The following is a 19,104-nucleotide window of genomic DNA, read 5'->3' on the forward strand; positions in this document are numbered from 1 at the left end:
ATAGTATTATCTTGTTATTTTATTGCTTGTTTTCTCTGATTGCTTGTTTAATAGATTGAATGTTTTATTGTTGATTTTGTAAGGTGACCTTGAGTGTTCAGAAAGGCGCCCATAAATAAAATGCATTATTATTATTATTATTATTATAAACTAGTGTTGATTGGTGAAAAGCCATTTGCGTTTTTTAGGCTCTTGTTTTTCAAATAGTAGAAAATAATAGAAACATAGTGAGAAGTTTATAATCAAATATGATATAGCTGTGTGTGTTATGGCCCTTGTGATCACCCCTCTGTCTTGTTTCTATCTCTAGGGTACTCTTATGTCTGGCAAAAACTTCGGACCCGAAGGCTATGAAATCAATCGCATAATGACTAGTGTACTCACTTTACCCAGCATAACAATGCAGGACACGGGGAATTACACGTGCATCGCCGAGGTTGAGAACCAAAAGAACAGCACGGCAGAGGTCATCGTCTACAGTAAGGACTCGCTGAGAGACACCTCCGTCTAGCTTGCACTTGTTGCATTTTTCCTGTTTCGTTCATCTTGTTTTTTTTTCTGCAGAGCATCCATTTTTGAAACTGGAACACCAAGGTCCTCAAACCAATACAGTTCAGGAATTTAACAAAGTGATGTTTGAACCTTTTGTCCATACTTATCCAAAACCCAAAGAAGTTGAAGTGATTTGGTAAGCTATAAGCATTACTCATCTTGTCAGACACTTGTATGTGCATTTACACAACATCATGTTTGCTTACCCAAGCTGATGTATATCATGCAAGACAGGGCTGATTTTGCTCAGTGCAGATTGTCAGTATTGAGTGTGAAATGTGTGCAGGTATAAGAATAATGTGCGCATCCCGAAGAATGCCACATGCTATCATATGTCGCGCCGCAAGCTCATCATCAAAGAAGTGAAGTGGGAACATACGGGGCTCTACACCGTGGAGGTGAAGAACGCAGCCAGCGGCCTGACCCGCAGTCTCAACTACAGCCTGGTGGTGGAGGGTACGTACAGCAGGGCTGACCGACGCATGTTTCTCCCTGAATGCAGGCAGATGAATCAGCGTTCTTCCACAGCATTCCTGCAGCATTGTGGGCCATGCTGCCCTGGCTGCAGGTACAATGTCTGGAGGAATGAGAGGAATTTCTCGGGGTTGTTGTTCTCAGAGCGAGACTGACATAGCCACTGCATCTGGAGCTGGTTAGCGGTCTCTTTGAAAGGGCTTTGGGGGGTTGGGGGGGGGGGGGGGGGGGTATGTGAGCGCTTGAAGCTGAACTGCATGCAACATTCAGCCTCATCTTTGCTCACTCTGACCTGACTCTCCTTTCATACCATTCATCCGTTCAGCATGCATCTTAGCACCTTATCCACCATGCTTTATAGGCCATATGGACAATTGGACTAAGTGACACTGACAGATCATGAGATGGCGTCTTTAGCAACACGCTGGTGGCCACCGAGCTCCAGAGAGCACTGACGTCGCTGCGCTGGCATGTTGTAGCGTTAGCATGATTTCACACAGAGATCCAGAGGAGGAGAGATAGAACACTTGGTAATGATGTGGACAGTGTTTTTCTCACAAACACTAGAGGGGAAAGAAAAGCTGTGTCGTTCATCTTCTTCCTCGTACCCCAGCACAGTTTCCAGGAATTGCGCCCTGGTGCCAGACTAGAGAGATGTCTCCCCTTCCACTTCATATAAAATCGTTTATGGTTGTTCACTGTCCTGCTCTGCACAACACATTATTATAGGCCTGACAAAAACACACACACACACAACTTGGAGTTACAAACAATGGAAACAGATTTCAAAGATCCCTGGGAGCAATTAGGGAACTATTTTAAACATCACATTCATCAAGCGTTTGAAGTCAGGCTATTGCTCTGGCTGTCCATGCTTGCTTCTCTTTCACCCCCTACAGTGTGTGTGAACTAAACGCAGCACAGAGTGGTGATGAGAAAGAGAGACAGATATAAGCAAATAAAAGAGAGCAGAAGTGGGAGAAAGGGGCTGGGGGGCAGGCTGTGAGAGAAGCCAGATCTGGGAGCAGTGCGAGCTGGTAGGTCACCCAGTTGGTGCAGAAAGATGAGGTGATAGGAACCTCCTCTCAGAAATGGCTGCAGTTCTGCACCTCATCAGCCTGCTTCTCCTCACTCACCCCACCTGCCTGGGAGGAGCGTCCAAACAAATCACTTTCACGTGCAGAACCCTGACCACTGCACTGCTAAAGCCCCCTTAGAGCAGCCCTACGCAAAGCATTTGTGTCATTAAAAACAGTGGAAATGACACTCAACCTGGAAATATGCTCATTAGCCGCAGAGGTGTACTGGCCTTAACCCCCCCCCCCCCCCCACCTGTGTGTGTGTGTGTGTGTAACCCCCCTCACCTGGGTCTGTGTGTCTTTAGTGAAGCCGGTGATTCTTGAGGAGGGCGTGATGACCAAGGAGCCGCGCTCCATCACCCAAGGCCAGCCTCAGCACCTCACCTGCACTGCATTTGGCTACCCCATGCCAGAGGTCACCTGGTTCTGGCAGCCCTGCGACCCCAATCCAGACTTTCAAGAGTAAGAATAACATCTTCCTGCTCTTTTCATTCACACACATATTTGGTTTGTCAGAGAACATTGGTAATTTGAATTGAGATATCGCACAACATGATACGATTTCATGCTATTTAATTTTCATTTTAAATTCTCTTAATCTTGATTTAGCATCCCCCTGTGGACCTTTGGTAAGGGTCCATAAATTATCATGCAGAATGGGGGTAATTGACTTAATCTGCATGGACTGGTGCTTGATCTCAGACCAGAGTAACTGAGCTTCCACTGAGGAATTCATAAATAAATAAGAATCAACCAGTCAATCTGACCTGAGTTCAGCCGGCCAAACGCCTACCATGGCTCATTAAAACAGAACAGAGAGTAAGCCCTGATCCCAAGTTGAACTCATGTTGTTTCAATTTTTTACAGTGTTTTTTAAAGTCTAGTTTATAGTTGTAAGCAGCATATGGGTTTGTACATTTGCTTAAAATGCACATGGATGCTCTTGTATCTGACACATCTCAGGTATATTGCAGTGGAGGCTTTTGGACCATATTGAATATGATTCATATTTCTTGAAGTAGGGGTCCAGCTTCTCAAATATCTCAACACCCATGTCTATAAAGGATCTTAAATAGACAGGCTCCTTTGCATTGATCATGTGGATGGAAAAAGGCTCCATTAATCTCAGACACCACATGCTTTCACCAAGAGGCCCTATGTAAATGTTGGCCTCTTACTGAACCTCCAGGAAAAAAAAAACATTTAAATTTCCATAGAGCCCCATCAGAACTGCTACAGCAGGAGTCCTTTGAGCCGCTAGGATCAGCCAAACAATAGACCATTACCAAAGGGTTATCTCTGCAGCAAACAGCTACAAAAACAAGATTTGGATGGCGTACAATGAGGAACTAAATTATGTTACTCGTCGGGTGGTGCAACTTGACAAGGGCTCCTGTTAATTGCAAGTAATTATTTGTCAAAGAGCTTGGTTGGCCAAATTTGTGACAGAAATAACAGAAGGTCAATGAAGCCAAAGTGCTTCTCTCTGCAGCATTAAAGATAATCAGAGCTGGCAATAGCAACCGCCTCTCATAAATGCACATGCTGAAACAGCCTGTTCTTCAACAGCTAATGAGAGAAGAGCATTTGTCAGGCCATTCACCATTGCCTGATGAACGACAATAAATCACTGTTGAAAATCCAAACTGCACAAGTTCCATGAAGTCCATTTGTCAGCCAACTGACCACTAGTGTCATGAGAAGTGATTTTTGTATGATCACAGTGGGGGTGATTGGGAGGGGGAGGTTGGTGGGGAGAGCGTGTTGCTCTTTATCAGTGAGCGGAGAAGTTATCAGTCGTCCCTTGTTGACCCGCCAAGGTCTGCAGATCAGCCTTATCTGCCCTGGCCAGAGAGTGGGGGAGCTTCCTGTGAGCGCTGACGCATTGCTCGGCCCTTCCTGTCACGCTGCCGTTTCCTCCTCGGCCTCTGTTCTCATTAGGGCCGATTGTTCCTCTCCTTAGAAAGACGCAAAGCAGAGCCTTTTGTTCCCGCGGAACGCCCAGGGGCCAAGGGATGCACCGTCTCATACGGAGCCGAGACGCGCGGTGTGACTCGCTCACGCGCCGCTCACAACCTCTCGAGTGCTGAAGGTCAGCCTCAAGGTCAACATAGAGATAAACATTTGTGAAAGGCAGTAGTGGATGAATGGCTTCTTCCTGGCATGTTGTGCATGGTTTTCCTGAGAAGAAGGCAGTCATCACAGCCAAAGGCCAAAATTCCTGCCACTGCCATGACAACGCACCTTGGCATTTCCGTGTGTACATCCTGCCTGAATGTTTAGGGAATGCAACTTCCCTTCAATTAATTTCTGAGGAAAGTTATGGGCAATGCCAGGGAATCAATCGATTGAACTAAAAATGTCTCTAAAAGTCTGAAGTGTTCTGTTCTGGGCTCTGTATGACTCTGTGTACTAATGTACGTTTTAGGTGCAGACTGCTGAGTGAACCCTTAGCAGTGCGGGTTCAAATGGAAGAGGACTACCCACACAACTGGGTTGAGATGATCGACAGCAAGTCCGCAGAGTTGAAGGGTGTAAACAAGGTGTGTAAATCCTCACTTCCTTCCTGTAGAGAAAAAAAATGAATGAATGTTCATGAAAGTCCTGCTTGCTTAATCTCACCACTTGGTAATGTGTCCAAGCTACTAGTTCAAGCAAACAAATGTGTCACTACGGTCTGATGAATGGGCCAGAAACGTGTAATTCAACAGTTATCAACTCGACCGTATCAACTCAATGTTTTGATGACGCAGCAAAAGTACATAGCGGGAATCCATGTTGAACTCATGACACACATAGTATTTCACAACCTCTGAGAACATACTGTACTAAGGCTGGAAATACTGGGCTCTTCAGGTTGTTTTTGCTCACTGTACATGTCAGCAATGGCAAATCATGCCTAGATCATGATGAAACCAACGTTCCGGTAATTTTCCAACTATGAGAATGGTAAAATGGGACTTCTAGTCACAGATCTGCCATGTTAAGAGTTATGGTCTCCCCCATTCATTTTTATGGGCATATGTACAATATCAACCTGACAAAACATGCTGTGTGGAGTGAAAGAGCAGAAATAGAAAATGAGTCACACTCACAGAGCACTGGGGATGATCTATGGATGTGAGAGGAGGATTGCACGACCCCTCTCTATGAAAGTCACACATCTGAAAACAATACATTTACATAATCCCTGTATTGGCAGCAATAGCTTGTTATTCTCGCGTTGTAATGATCCCATAGATCTGCTTCGATTTAGTCCAGTGGAACTGTGACCAACAGTTATGGAAGATGACCATGAGTGTGCAGTCATGGAGAGAAAAATCTTAACCTAAATCTTAACATGACCTCATCAAAGACACAGAGTTCTAAAGCTCAATCACTGCAGATAAAATACCAAGTCCCTAAAATGGTCCGACAGATTGAAAATAAAACCATGATGGCATCAATACTGGAACATCATGAAATGATTCATTAGTGCTTGAATTCCACCTCTATCTTATCCTCTGTCATCTCTTTGAAAAAGGTGCTGACAAGAATTTAAAAAACCTTTTGAAAAGTAAAAGTAAGAAATCCTTCTTTGTATCTGGCATCTTTGCCCTGATTAAATGTCATTCTTTTACTACAATAACAGATGCTTGTGCTGCCAGGAAAAGTGTTTAAGTTGGTTACACACACACACACACACACACACACACGTATGAGAGAGTGTGCCTGTGTGATACAGCCACAGCTCATTTCGTCCTGCTGAGGAAAATATCCCCCCTTCAATTTAAACCAGAGGTCTCTAAATAAACCAGCTGCTGCTCCCATCCCAGCTCTGCTCTGCTGTGCCCAGCGGTTAGTGCTGAAGCTGCCCAACACACACACACACACACACACACACACACACACACACACACACACACACACACACACATAGAGAGAGAGACCTGTAAAGCTCACATAAAACTGCAGCCAGTCCCAATGCATCACCCAGATCTGTGCCTACTGGTCCCCCAGGAGGAAGACACAGGCCTGTAGACATAAAGCAAATGGCCCAGTGGTGACTGCATGTAACCATGGCGCTCATAAAGCCATGATGAACTCATTTCCATCCGCCCACCAGAGCTGCTCAGATTGCTTTATGCTTCTGCTTGTACTAGCTTTCCAATTAAGTGACTTCATTAAGTGACTTCATTAGTACCACCTACATGGCCATTCAAGTTGACTCTCTCAGGGAACTTCTGTTTATAAAGCTGGTGTTTTCTGCTGTTGACCAGTTGTTTGCCCTCACACTGCCAAAGCACAGCACAGTTTTGAGGCCAGTGTGGCTGCTGGTGTTGTACATGCCCTGGCAGAGTTTGCTATTGCAGCGGACTCCTTGACTCCATCAGCATGAGCCTGCATAAGGAGGCACGCTAAGTGCCTGGGCCTGGGCCTGTCTTAAACACGTGGCTCAGATTTGTGGGCTTGGGTTCGTTCATTCAAAGCAAACAGTAAATAAAATGTAAACAAACAATAATAAATAATGAAAGTGCATATGTAGCAATACGGTAGTAATTGAACTTTGTCAAATTAGTGAAACTGGTCGGGCAAAATACTGGCTTTCTTCCGGAGCTTCAGACACAGATTTATGGTTTTTCTTCTCTGCTCTGATGATGCATTGCAATTCTGCATTCAGATTTCTATAGTCTACTCCAGCATATGTGATGCAAGTCATAAATATGAGCAGGTAGAGAGGGCTTACATTGCCCTGTGCCCATGTGCAGGGGGCATCACTTTAAATCGGCAGTGTAAGTAAATCCTGAGGCTGGTCACTTTAATAGGCTCTGGTGGCCTGAATTCGCTGTTGGTTTACGAGGAGAGGGTGTAGGGGTCAGTGATAACAAGGCCTGCTCTCGGAGGGGGGGGGGGGGATTCGGTAAGGGTGAATTCCTCTTTGTCACTTCACATAAATCCCCCTGTGCCCTCGGAGCAACAGCCTGGCAAAAAGCCCCCCTCCCCCTCCACCTCTCCCTCACAAGGACTCCAGTAATGACCGTCTGAAGGTGGGGTGGGGGTAGACAGGTTAGGTCAAAGTGGCTGGAAGCAAGAGATGGGGGCAGGTGGGAGGGGTCACAGAATGTCTGGTCAGGTCATCACCCAAGGACTGGAGGCCTGGAGGGCGAAAAATGATTCTTTGGAGCTCGGATGGCATGTTCTTGAGTTACACTGCCACACAAACACACACTGAGTTACACTGCCACACACGCACACACTGACTTACACTGCCACACACGCACACACTGAGTTATACTGCCACACAAACACACACACTGTTTCCATCAGTTGTTTTGAGGCACACGCTGTATTTCTTTGTGGTAAATTGACTATCCAAATGTTTATGCGATACGTATTTGTATACCCACAAAGATACACCCCCACACACTCTCTCTCTCTCTCTCTCTCTCTCTCTCTCTCTCTCTCTCTCACACACACACACACACACACACACACACACACACACACACACACACACACATGCTCAAATGTGTGTGTGCACAATCGCTTGCCCAAAGTCTCCATTCCTTGTCTTCCTTTCCTTCCTTGCTTTCTCCACCCACATCGCCTCTCAGGCTTTCTTTTTCTCTTGTTCTCCATATATCAGACTCAGAGACACACACACACACACACACACACACACACACACACACACACACACACACACACACACACACATATTAACTGTGTCAGTATTGCATGAACTAGATGTAGACATATTTCACTACATTGTCAAGCTCATCAAGCTCTGATGCCAGAGTAATCAATGTTTTGCTCCCTAGTCATATTTTACACCTAGATGACATTAGGAATTATGGCATATGTTGTTGCAATGCATTGTAAGCAACCATGTCACCGTGCCTTAGAACAACATCTCTGCTGCAAACAGATTTATCCGGGCTGGGTTGCGTTAGTCTTGGAGCACACTCAGTGTGTGCATTTTGCATTTCTCTTGGCTTAAGCTGCATCATCTGTGTCTAGAGCTGACCCAGAAACAAAGTTGATCAAACTTGCTGAAAACAGCCCACTTACTCATAGAAAAAGCCCTTTGTCTGCCATGTCAAGGTATCACAATGGCTTCGGAAACCCCAGGAAGTTTACATTGTACAAATAGTGCGCCACTCAGACAATACACCCCAAAGCATTTCATAGTGTTTGATGTGACGCCGTCTGAAAACAGATGTCATTCTGGACACAAAACAGAACCCCCTGAATCTGGCTCCCAGCCCAAATCAGACTTATTATTGTGTCTACTCAAGCCATTAAATGGGTTCCACTCCAATAGTGACAGAATTGAGTGTGGCATTGTAAACGCTTGTCAGGAAATGACATGGAGCCCAAGCTCTCCTTCTGTGCCGGGCCTGCGAGAGGTCCCTTGGATTTGAAAGCTCCAGATGTATCCTTGTATTAATGCAATGCACCAGAGGGTGGAAAAAGGCCGGGGCTTAGTCTGACTCTTAGCCCACCTGCCACCTTAGCCATGAAAACTTCCACTGGATGAAGCTGGGCATGAATATGCCATTGTGATTGGACATAATAAGGCTCGTAACATTTGTATTTTTCTGCTTTTTACTTTTTTCTACAGACCATTAGCACCCTGGTGGTGGCAGCAGCCAATGTGTCAGGCGTTTATTCCTGTGAAGCCATCAACAAAGTTGGCAAACACAAAATGGACACAATTTTCTACGTCAATGGTAAGTGGGTCAACAATCTGTAGTCAACAATCGAGAAGTTGTAGGAACAGCAAAAGCCTTCCAGAACTGTACAGTCTGACCATTTTTAGAGAGAAATGCTTGACTGGTTTTTATTTTTACAACCAGCCATACTGTACTGGGTGAGTGCTTGCTTTATATTGACCTACACATATGTAATGAATCACTCTGCCAAAGCCAAGAATGCACAGATTGGATTGTGCAATAAAGCGGACCGGAGGGGGGCATTAATTGAAACCATCTTCCTGTACGGCAGGCAGACTTGAGGACAGAAGGCAAAACATGTCCAGAGCCATATGGCAGCGCTCTAATGGCATGGACGTGAGCTGCATGGCTGTACTATTGTGCCGGCAGGTCATCTCTCTTTTCCAATAGCCTGTTCTGCACGGTGAATCACTTTTAATATGCTGCTGACCGGTTCCAAATGTTCTCTAAAATGAAAAAGCAGCCAGGCCCGTTATGTAATGGAGTGCAAATCAGCTGTCAGGGCATCCAGCAAACGCAAGCAATATCCTTGGAGGGTAGCTGAAGTCGTGAGAGCGTGTGGAGGATATAAGGAACATACCAAAGTGACAGTGCTTTATCAAAGTAGCTGACTCCAGGTCAGCAGGAGGCAAACAAGAAGATGATGCAGGCTTGATCAGGAAAGACATTTTTATGTGTCCGTCTGTATGAGTGTGTGTGTGGTTCTGTCTGTGTGAGCATAGGTGTGTGTGTGTGTATGTGTGTATCTGTGTGAGCATATACGTAGTATATGGTGTGTGTGTGTGTGTGTGTGTGTGTGAATGTGGGGGGTATCCCAGGGTGAATATGCTACGCTGCCTCAGAGGTGCAGATGACTGAGAGCTAAGGAATGTGGGTGAGAGAGGGACAGAATTGTAATAACAGCTGTCTTCCCTTACGGAACGCCGAATGCTCTCCAGCAATGTGAATAAACAAGCTGCGCGCTCGTCCCCCGAGGCCTGGCCTCGGCCTGGCTCCTATTGTACCACTGCAGCTCGGCCATCAGCGCCGCCATCCGCCAGCAACATGCTTCCAATTAGCAGTGATGAAACAGGAAAGAGCTGCACATTTGACATTCCTGGCCACAGTGATGCGCCGTATCATGCTCTCTGTCTGTGTGAGGGACAGGGACATCTGATAGCCATTCGCAGATGCTTTCAGGACATTGGGGTCATCAATAACCTTTTCTCCATCGCTGGCCTCTTGTTGTCTTTTTGGTGGCTTTCTGTTGAAAATATGACGATTTTATGCTGTCTGATTGCTGAACAGAGCCTTTCTGTCTCTCTCTCTCTCTGTCTTCTTCAGATGGTTCAGAGTCGTTAGAAATATCTCCCGACACAGCCATTGAGGGGTCTGACGTCACACTGACTTGTCGGGCTACACGATACCTCTACAGTAACGCGCACTGGTATGATGCATTCAACCGAACCATCCTGGGAATAGAAGAACAAAACAGGCTGTACACCTCTGTGTCCATCATGGTGCAGAATGTGTCCAGAAACTTCACAGAGGAGTACCACTGCAGGGCCCTCAACCTCTTCACAGGGAAAGAGATCCAGAAATCTGCTGCACTTGTTATCAATGGTGGGTGACACTTGTTTGAGCTTGTTTGAGTTCAGTTGGTCACATCAGCTTTTGCTGCTTTTAAGTTTGGAGCAAAAGGATTTGACTAAGAACAGAAGCCAAAAGAGCCTGTCTCAATCTGAAGTGGCGTTGAGTCATACCAAACCTCTGCAAACCTGCGCTCTGTGATCTGAACCCCACAGAGAGGAAGATCCCATCCCTGAGACAGAACCTGACCGAACAGGATGTGAACAGCAGCAGCACTCTGATGCTGACCTGCCTCGCCCAGGGCGTTCCACAGCCCAACATCACATGGTACAGAAATGACCTTCCGGTGGTTGAAGGACAAGGTATGTAAAAACATTACAAATAAAAACACACTCAAACCATGCAACATGCTTGTCAAGGCTCATTGTCAAACATTATTATAAATATTATTATTGCAAGTCAAGCTGGTGTTTGCAATGTGTCCCACATCTCCCATTGTGTCTCTGACCCTAACAGGGGTCAGCCTGATGGCTGAGGGGGTCTTAGTCATCCAGCGGGTGAAGAAGGAGGATGAGGGCATGTATGAGTGCCGCGCCACCAATGATATGGGAGTGGTGGCGTCCAGTGCCTTCGTCCGGGTTGTTGGTGAGCCACAATTACTCACATTCACAGTCATTGAAATTTATTTTGTTTTATATAAAAACAATCCCTGGGCAGGCTGTTGAGCTCAATGTAGTTTGCATTTCAAATGAGTCTTTTAACTGATTTTGAAATGTAAATCAGCAGCAGAACGTAGATTCTGATGGTTTACAGCTCGACAGTGAAATGCATGACTAATCAGCAGCCTTTTACAACTGTCTGTAATTCTTTCATGCCTTACAAATAGGCTTGGCTGAGCTTCAGCACTAAGCTATCCCCTGAGAGAGAAGCCAAAACTGCCAGGAATGCCAAACGTGAATTCCTGTGTGCGTTTTATGATTCGGGTTCTCGCAAGGGTCCTCTCTCGTGGGAGCTGACCTCTATGGAGTCGGGGAAGAGGTTTGCTAATGAGCGAGGGGCAGTTTTGGGGGAAAGGTCCACCCATTAAAGGAGCTCGGGACTTGAAACATGAACCAGGTTTCTAGAGGCCAGGTCAACTGAGAGATGCTCCTATTGGTTGCTCTGCTTCTCTTGCATTCTCTAAAGTAGTCATTTAACTCCTATTATCTGCCATTTTCCAGTCAGTGTTGCATTTTTCATGCCTTTTAGCTGATATTTTTTTTCTATGTTTTTTTTTTTTAATATAAACTCTAGGTGCACCTACATAAGCCTTTCTAGGTAGACCTTAGGGTCAGGGTTCTGGAAGCATACCAAATATTTCCTCAGCAGCGCAATATGTTGACAGTTTGAAATGCTTTGAAATGTCAGACACTCGAGCTCAGTGGATGTAACAAATGAGCAATTGTGCGGTATGCACAGGCCAAATAAACAGAGAATAAACAACACAATGTGCTCTTCTGCAGAGAGTACACAGCCTGTCACTGAGTTTGAGCTATGGACGTGGGGAAACATAGCTTGACATATCTGACACCGAAAAATGTAAACAAACTAGTGTTAAGGCATCTTATAGCACATATGCAGGCCATTATATTCAAAATAGCTCTGTTCTGTATATGTCATGAAAGCTACATGTTTACTCATTTAAATACTGTCTTCGGGATCCCAACCATTCACAAGGCTCGGGAGATTTCCAGGAAATGTAAGGAGAGGAGAGGACTTTGCAGTGCCATCAGCCTGCCTGTCTGAGCTCACACAGTGGCTAACTTGTGTCTTGTCTGGGTTGTGTAGGAGATGAGGGCAAAGCCAACATTGAAGTCATAGTGCTGGTGTGCACCGGCGCAGCAGCCACCTTCCTCTGGATCATGCTGATCCTCTTCATCCGCAAACTCAGAAAGGTGAGACTGACACATGTGCTTGGATATGTGTCTCATCCTTGGATGCTTGGATATGTGTCTCTTAATACGGTTTTGGGCTTTACATACATGTTTGGCCGTGTTTTGTGGGGTGTTTTGTGGGGTGTGTGGGAGTTGAAAGTGTGGATACGTCGGTTATATTTTCTGTTCTAAATCCCAGCCCAGCCCTGCGGACATCAAAGCTGGTTACCTGTCCATCATCATGGACCCTGACCACATGCCTCTGGACGAGCAGTGTGACCGCCTCCCATACGATAGCAACAAGTGGGAGTTTCCCCGAGACCGCCTCCGACTTGGTGAGCATCCTCCTCCATGTCTTCCAGAGTAGCCCAGTCATGATGTATGCCCCACTACATAAACCCTAAGCACTCACTTCACATCAAGCGCTTTATGATTGGCCCACAACAAGGAGTTGATGTATTTCACTACTTCATATTCTCAGACGGCAGCTGCTGCTGTTGCTGTTGCCGCTGCTGCTCCTCCGTGGCCTCGGCTGTTAAAAGCCTCGGTCATTCCTGAGAGCGGTAAGAGCCAGTGTGGATGGCCTCTCTGCTCTGGGTTAGTGCGCCATTATTTATCAGCGACCCGCTGCTGTCATGCGGTCTTAACTGCTCCATAAATACCCCGTGGAGGACCAGCCGAGTGGTCAGAACCTCCACAGGTTGTTTTAATTACAGGCCCATATCACCTCTGACAGGGGTCCGGCTTGATGTATGGCTCCCCCGGGCCGGGCAGTCTCATGTAGGCTCACTGACTCATCAAGCCTTCTTGTTTGTCTTGCAGGTAAAACTCTGGGGCACGGGGCCTTCGGGAAGGTGGTGGAGGCCTCTGCCTTTGGGATTGATAAGCTGTCGACATGCAAGACGGTAGCGGTAAAAATGCTCAAAGGTAGGATCACCTTCTCTTTCCTTCTTCTCATGCCCCCCTTTCTGTATAAGAACTAGAAGTTGTTGATGAACTGCCCCGGATTGTTCTGGAGTTCGATGCTAACTAGGTCCACTTCTAGCATGGTCCTGATCAGGGAGGCTTGGATGATGGACAGTCTTCCCTCCCCTCCAGATCACAATTGGAAAATATAACCACAGCTTTGCTCTTGTGAAGTGATGGAAAACAGCAGCCCATCATTTGGTGGATCATTTTATGCCTCATGTGTGATCTGTGTTCATAAGCCATGTGAAGATAATTATCTGATATTGCACATTTCTGAGCCGATGGGGAGAACATAGAACACTGCTTTCTCTCAGCCTGTCCTGAAGCCTTCAAAACGGAAAAAGTTCAGTGCTGCAACTCTCGTCCAAGATTTGCAGGTGATTTGAGGTTCAAAAGTATAAGGTACAAATGAAGTAGATGTACAAATATTCACTGATTCTCCATTCATGGCCCCGCCACAGCAGATGGTCTGGAAATTCCTCGAGTTTGGTCTGTTCTCCTCCCCTGCGTCCCTATTTGATTTATGAGAGCCATCATTTCATATCTGCATTCCAAATATCAGAGGCCATCTTCATCCTAATATTCGCCCAAAATGGAGACAACTCGAGAGCTCGTCTGGGAAAAAAACACACACTTCTGTGGCCTCTCATGCCACTCATTCAGCCAATCAGACACACATTCCATTGGGATGTCTCTGGGGAGTGCTGTGATTAAAAAGGAAAATGGCTAGCAATTTTTTGGGCTAAAGTCATAGTAGCATCCCCAAAGGTCAAAATAACTTTCGTTTTCCCACTGTTAAAGCTGTGACAAGTGGAGAGTGATGACCGGCCTGTCCAGACTGGTGAGTGCTGCGCGGATGGTGGGCAGAGGCTAACTCGGTGATGATGATAAATCAGGCCACTCGCCGGCTTGCATAGGCGCGTTAATCTTCCTCGCACATCCATCACGGAGGAGCAGGGCTGGCCGGATGCCTTAGCGTGCACCCCAGGTCAGTGGGTAATAAAAAGCAGCGCACTTTCGCAGACGGGCTGCTTGTTATGAAATGCTGTGCTTGTGCCGCTTCAAGAACACGCTGAGCCCACTCATGATGAGCTGTCCGACCACAACTCTTCCGTTCTGGCGTGGAAGAGATTCAGCCACCAGTGAAGAGGGGGAAAACACAGAAACCGACACCGCAGCAGTTCTGGATCCAGAGCCTAGTCTGTCTCAGACAATAATACTTCAGTCGCAGCCACAGTCAGCCCACATTTAAACTCAAGGCATCTCTCCTCAGGGTGCTGGGGTCGGATTAATCAGCCATATATTAAGAGAAGATTAATTAGCCATATATTAAGAGAAGATTAATTAGCCATATATTAAGAGAAGGAACACTGAGAGTGGTTTCCTTTTAACCCCCTCAAGCCATTGGATGAGCAGACTACTATGAGTGACCACTTATCTGGTCTTTAAACAGGGCACTGACACGTGTGATGGTGCCCTCCGTGACTCTCTGACCTCAGCCCGGTCCTCAGTAGGGTGCGCTTGCCCTACATATTTGCCTCTTCCTGATGGACCGAGTTCTAAGAACTAGTACTTTTGCTCGGCCATAAAAAGATTGTGAAAGAGGGAATCACAGCGAATCTATTCATTCCATATGTGGATTGCAATATTTACTGTGTAATGTCTCCCTTGCCTTGTCTTCTTGATGTAGCATGTATTTGTTGAAAATATGATTAAGGGGATTTAAAGTTCATAAACACATGTCCTTCTTATCGGCATGTTGTAATATTGAAACTACATTGTGTTGTTTTTACATAAATATTTACTGAAGACCATTTGGTGCTGTTGTTTGTGTAAGGGTAAAGGGGCCTTACCAGCCTGTTGTTGTATTTATTTTGAAAATCAATCTGCCAACCAGTTCCCCTTTGATCACAATGATTTGGGTTTGTTCTCATTGTAATCCATCATTTGCAGTCATCTTGGAATTCACTGCCAGTACCCTATGGTCATGGTATGTTAGCTTGCAAGTTAAGAGTCTAATGTAATATATACAGTTGTCTTTTGAGGGCAGATATATTTCAGAGCCAAAGAACACATTGTTGTGTTTCCAAGGGACGTTGTGGAATAGTCCAAGTGTGGATTTGTGTAGACACGCAGCCTTGTTCTCACGTCACATTCCCTAATTCTCCTGTATCCACTGTGTGCCCCTGTGACAGGCGGAGCCACGAATAATGAGTGGAAAGCGCTCATGTCTGAGCTGAAAATACTGATTCACATCGGCCATCACCTCAACGTGGTCAACCTACTGGGAGCCTGCACCAAGCCTGGAGGTGAGCGAGCGAGCAGAGGAATTCACACAACAGCAGGGATGTCAGAGACAGGCTCAAAAGAGAATTTTTCAAAAGTTTCACATTTTGGTTCCAGATTTGTTGCATTAATCAGACATTCATCAGACACTTTCAATTTATTCAGTTTCATTTATTCTGTGCAAATACTTGCATGGCACTTTCATCAGTCTTCCGTATCACATGACTTGTATGTGAAGTGTTTTGTGTGTGTGTAGGTAGGTCTGTTGTGGGTTGTAAATCTCAGTAATACTTGGCTGATACTTACGCAAATAGTTTTTAACACTTTGATCTGTAGTTTCTTTGAAAGGTATATTTCTGTTATCCATCATATTGATACGCTCACCCTATCTTGAAGCATTGAAGCCCTCAACATCTTTTAAATTTATGTTTGAGAAATACTTTTCAAAGGTGAGGTTTATAAAGGTTTATGAGGTCAAAGGTGAGCGTGCTCCTTTGAGATGTAAACATTTTACCATGTTACAATTTCCTAATAACACAGTTTAATATCTTACATTAGATGTAATTATAAAATAAAGCACTCTGAGATGTTCAACTATGTCCACATTAGCTTTATGCTATTGGCTCTGACTCCCTGAATGATTCCTCCATTAGGGCCCCTAATGATTATTGTGGAGTTCTGCAAGTATGGCAATCTGTCCAACTACCTAAGGAGCAAGCGGGCTGACTTTGTGGTTTATAAGGTAAGATGGGTCGCTCTGTGGTGCAGGCTTGTGTGTGGCTGTGCTGGGTGTGGGTGTCCGCTGACTGACCACTCTGCTGTGCTGTGTGTCTGGCCCAGAGTCAGGATGGCAAGGCTCTGCCCTCGGGCTCCGGCTGTGACCTGAGCGAGCTCATCAAGCGCCGTCTGGAGAGCGTGGCCAGCACCGGAAGCTCCGCCAGCTCCGGCTTCATCGAAGATAAGAGCTACTGCGATTCGGAGGAAGAGGAGGAAGGTAGCTGCCTGAGCGTTAACCTCTCCCCTCCTCCCCCTCTCCTTCCTCCCCCATTTCCTCCTCCACCTCTCCCCTCTCTTGCTCACCTCCACCCCACCCCGCCCTCTGGGTTGTTTCCCTCAACTTTGTATCTGAGGAGGAGCTTCCTCTTGGATTCATAAATACGATTCTTATGAAGCTGGATTGACTGTCATCCCCTGCTGGGCGCCTGCGTGCTCTTTTCCCCTTCTCTGTGCACTTCCCCTTGCTGCTGGTTGGCCACAGTGTCCAGTCCTCCCGTCACAACTGGCCTGTGCTCTGCATGTTATTTCTGCTCTCATAAACTGTTTACTCAGGTGGGCCACCAGGAGTCCCGCCCACCCCCCACCCCCCTTCCTCCAACTGAGCATCATTAAATTAACAAGCCGCACGTGTCAGACAAAGAGTCAGAACAGGAGGCAGGAGGTGGGGGTGGGGGCGGGTTGGCTCTCTGTTCTTTAGAGGATGTTTTCAAGACTGCACCAGAAGGTGCATTAACATTGTGGGGTGAACATTATATCATAGCTGTGACATGAAGTACATGGGGAGATTTGGGAAGATAGATGGCGAAAAATGTTGCTGTCTCTCTGCTTACGCTGCAATGTTTTGATTTGTGAGTTGAATTATGAACAGTGTACTCCCGGCTGGTTTAATCACTGTCATTTTCCACCCACTCTTTTCAGAATCTGAGGACTTGTATAAGCGGGTTCTGACCATGGAGGACTTGATTTGTTACAGCTTCCAAGTGGCGAAAGGCATGGAGTTCTTGGCATCGCGAAAAGTAAGGGCCACCTCCACGCACACTGCCAGTCATTGTATCCAAAGCATTCAGTCCAAACGGGAAAAGTCATACAGTTAAAAGTATTTCCTCAGGGAAACTTAAAGAAAAAAACTCAGAGACTCTTTTCTTGTGTTTATGAGCTCATACAGTATCATTTTGGAGAGGAAAACTGTATTTTCGCCACACCACAGTACTGCTCAATATCACACCAGTGGCACCTGGTCTGCAGAGGCAGACAAACAATTGTTGTAACACTGAAGGAGAAAGTTCAGCCTCGGTGTTCTGCATGTCACACTGGAGCGCCTCTGATAATTCTTCAACATGTTCATCTCATCTGCCTTGCATTATCACACCTTGGCAACATGTGCACGGCAACACACGTGTTTCATATAAGAGATTTTGAATCGCATCGACAAGTCAAACACCCGTCCAACACAAATGTTGCTTTGTCAAAACTCCAAAGCCACAGTGGGGTTGTGTGTCTGTTATTAAGTCATGGTCTGATAGATATGAGCTGTGACTGAGTCTTAAATGTACTTTCTTTTAACAGTGCATCCATCGTGACTTGGCTGCCAGAAACATTTTGTTGTCTGAAAACAATGTGGTGAAGATATGTGATTTTGGCCTTGCAAGAGACGTCTATAAAGACCCTGATTACGTGCGCAAAGGAGATGTAAGTTGATGGTCTGTATGCACAGTTTGTCACAGCACTCACAATTATTGATCTGGGAAGCAGCAACATACTTTTTGACAAAGGCCTGTTATAGAAGATCAATGTTTGGGTCAAGACATTAGTTCTGTTAGAGGAAAGGTTTGTCTATTCAACACCTGTTCAGCCACAAAAGAACTGACAATATTGTAGTAGCCCAGGCCGACCTGTAAAGCATGTAAAGCAGCGTAAAGCAAACAGCCTTTTGTCTCTGTTTCCGTGCCTATAGGCCAGACTTCCCCTGAAGTGGATGGCACCAGAGGCCATTTTTGACAAGATCTACACTACGCAGAGTGATGTGTGGTCATTCGGCGTTCTCATGTGGGAGATCTTCTCGCTGGGTAAATACCTCCACTGTCCTACCAAGTTATAACTCACTGTCCTCCAACCTCACGGGTTCTCAAATTCACACAGTCATTCCCAAACACCTCGTGGGAGTGAGCTGTATGGCTCCAAATGCATCAGTGGGTTTTGACCAATGTACATTTCTGTATCACAAATCTGCCTCGTTATGTTTCTCTTTCCTTTCCTGGCATCAATGCATATTTTAGACTGATCCTTGCTGAGGTTTGTTTATTTACAGAAACTGCCTCAATAGTTTTGTCCCACACTTTGTTTTCCCAGTTTTGCTGACCTTCGCAGATTCCTCTCTGAGCTTTTAGAGATCTTAATTTGTCTATCATAACGTTCCATTGCATGTTGTTCCAGTAAAATTGCTCGTGCAGATGGTGCACTTGATGGATTTCTCACATTCAAATGTACACATGGGGCATTACTCAAGTATTTAGCAAAGGCATTCAGCGCACAGCGTGTAAGGAGAAAAGGCCAGCACAGCCTTTAATCAAAGACACCATGATGTTTGGAAGGTGCCCTGAACTACCCACCTCGTCTACATGGAACAGGCAATAACTGTCTGCTGCTGTTGAATTGCCCTTGTGGGACAGAAAAAGGAGGTTATATTGTCAGCTTAAGAAAACAATTTTCATGCTGCTAGTGCAAAAACATTAGCGCACTTCAACAGCACTTTTATCATGAATAAGGGCC

General features: G+C 45.8%; 1 protein-coding gene and 1 long non-coding RNA gene across 2 annotated transcripts in view; one reads left to right on the plus strand and one right to left on the minus strand.

Annotated features, from left to right (window-relative positions):
* Positions 1-19,104, plus strand: part of kdrl (kinase insert domain receptor like) — a 45,145-nt gene that overhangs the window by 14,913 nt on the left and 11,128 nt on the right. The window contains exons 7-24 of the mRNA XM_042074878.1: positions 311-479; positions 565-688; positions 839-1,008; positions 2,411-2,567; positions 4,534-4,648; positions 8,710-8,818; positions 10,145-10,423; positions 10,606-10,752; positions 10,907-11,035; positions 12,218-12,324; positions 12,503-12,638; positions 13,126-13,230; positions 15,468-15,581; positions 16,212-16,300; positions 16,399-16,552; positions 17,254-17,351; positions 17,902-18,024; positions 18,290-18,401. Of these exons, the coding sequence (XP_041930812.1) occupies positions 311-479; positions 565-688; positions 839-1,008; positions 2,411-2,567; positions 4,534-4,648; positions 8,710-8,818; positions 10,145-10,423; positions 10,606-10,752; positions 10,907-11,035; positions 12,218-12,324; positions 12,503-12,638; positions 13,126-13,230; positions 15,468-15,581; positions 16,212-16,300; positions 16,399-16,552; positions 17,254-17,351; positions 17,902-18,024; positions 18,290-18,401 (2,437 nt within the window). The remainder of the gene's footprint in view (positions 1-310; positions 480-564; positions 689-838; positions 1,009-2,410; positions 2,568-4,533; positions 4,649-8,709; positions 8,819-10,144; positions 10,424-10,605; positions 10,753-10,906; positions 11,036-12,217; positions 12,325-12,502; positions 12,639-13,125; positions 13,231-15,467; positions 15,582-16,211; positions 16,301-16,398; positions 16,553-17,253; positions 17,352-17,901; positions 18,025-18,289; positions 18,402-19,104) is intronic.
* Positions 44-12,422, minus strand: LOC121694695. The gene is made up of 3 exons (XR_006025868.1): positions 12,412-12,422; positions 12,059-12,065; positions 44-150 (listed from the first exon to the last, which is right to left on the minus strand). It is a non-coding gene; the product is annotated as an uncharacterized LOC121694695 (long non-coding RNA).

The sequence above is a fragment of the Alosa sapidissima genome, chromosome 20, assembly GCF_018492685.1.
Source record: "Alosa sapidissima isolate fAloSap1 chromosome 20, fAloSap1.pri, whole genome shotgun sequence".
NCBI lineage: Eukaryota > Metazoa > Chordata > Actinopteri > Clupeiformes > Clupeidae > Alosa > Alosa sapidissima.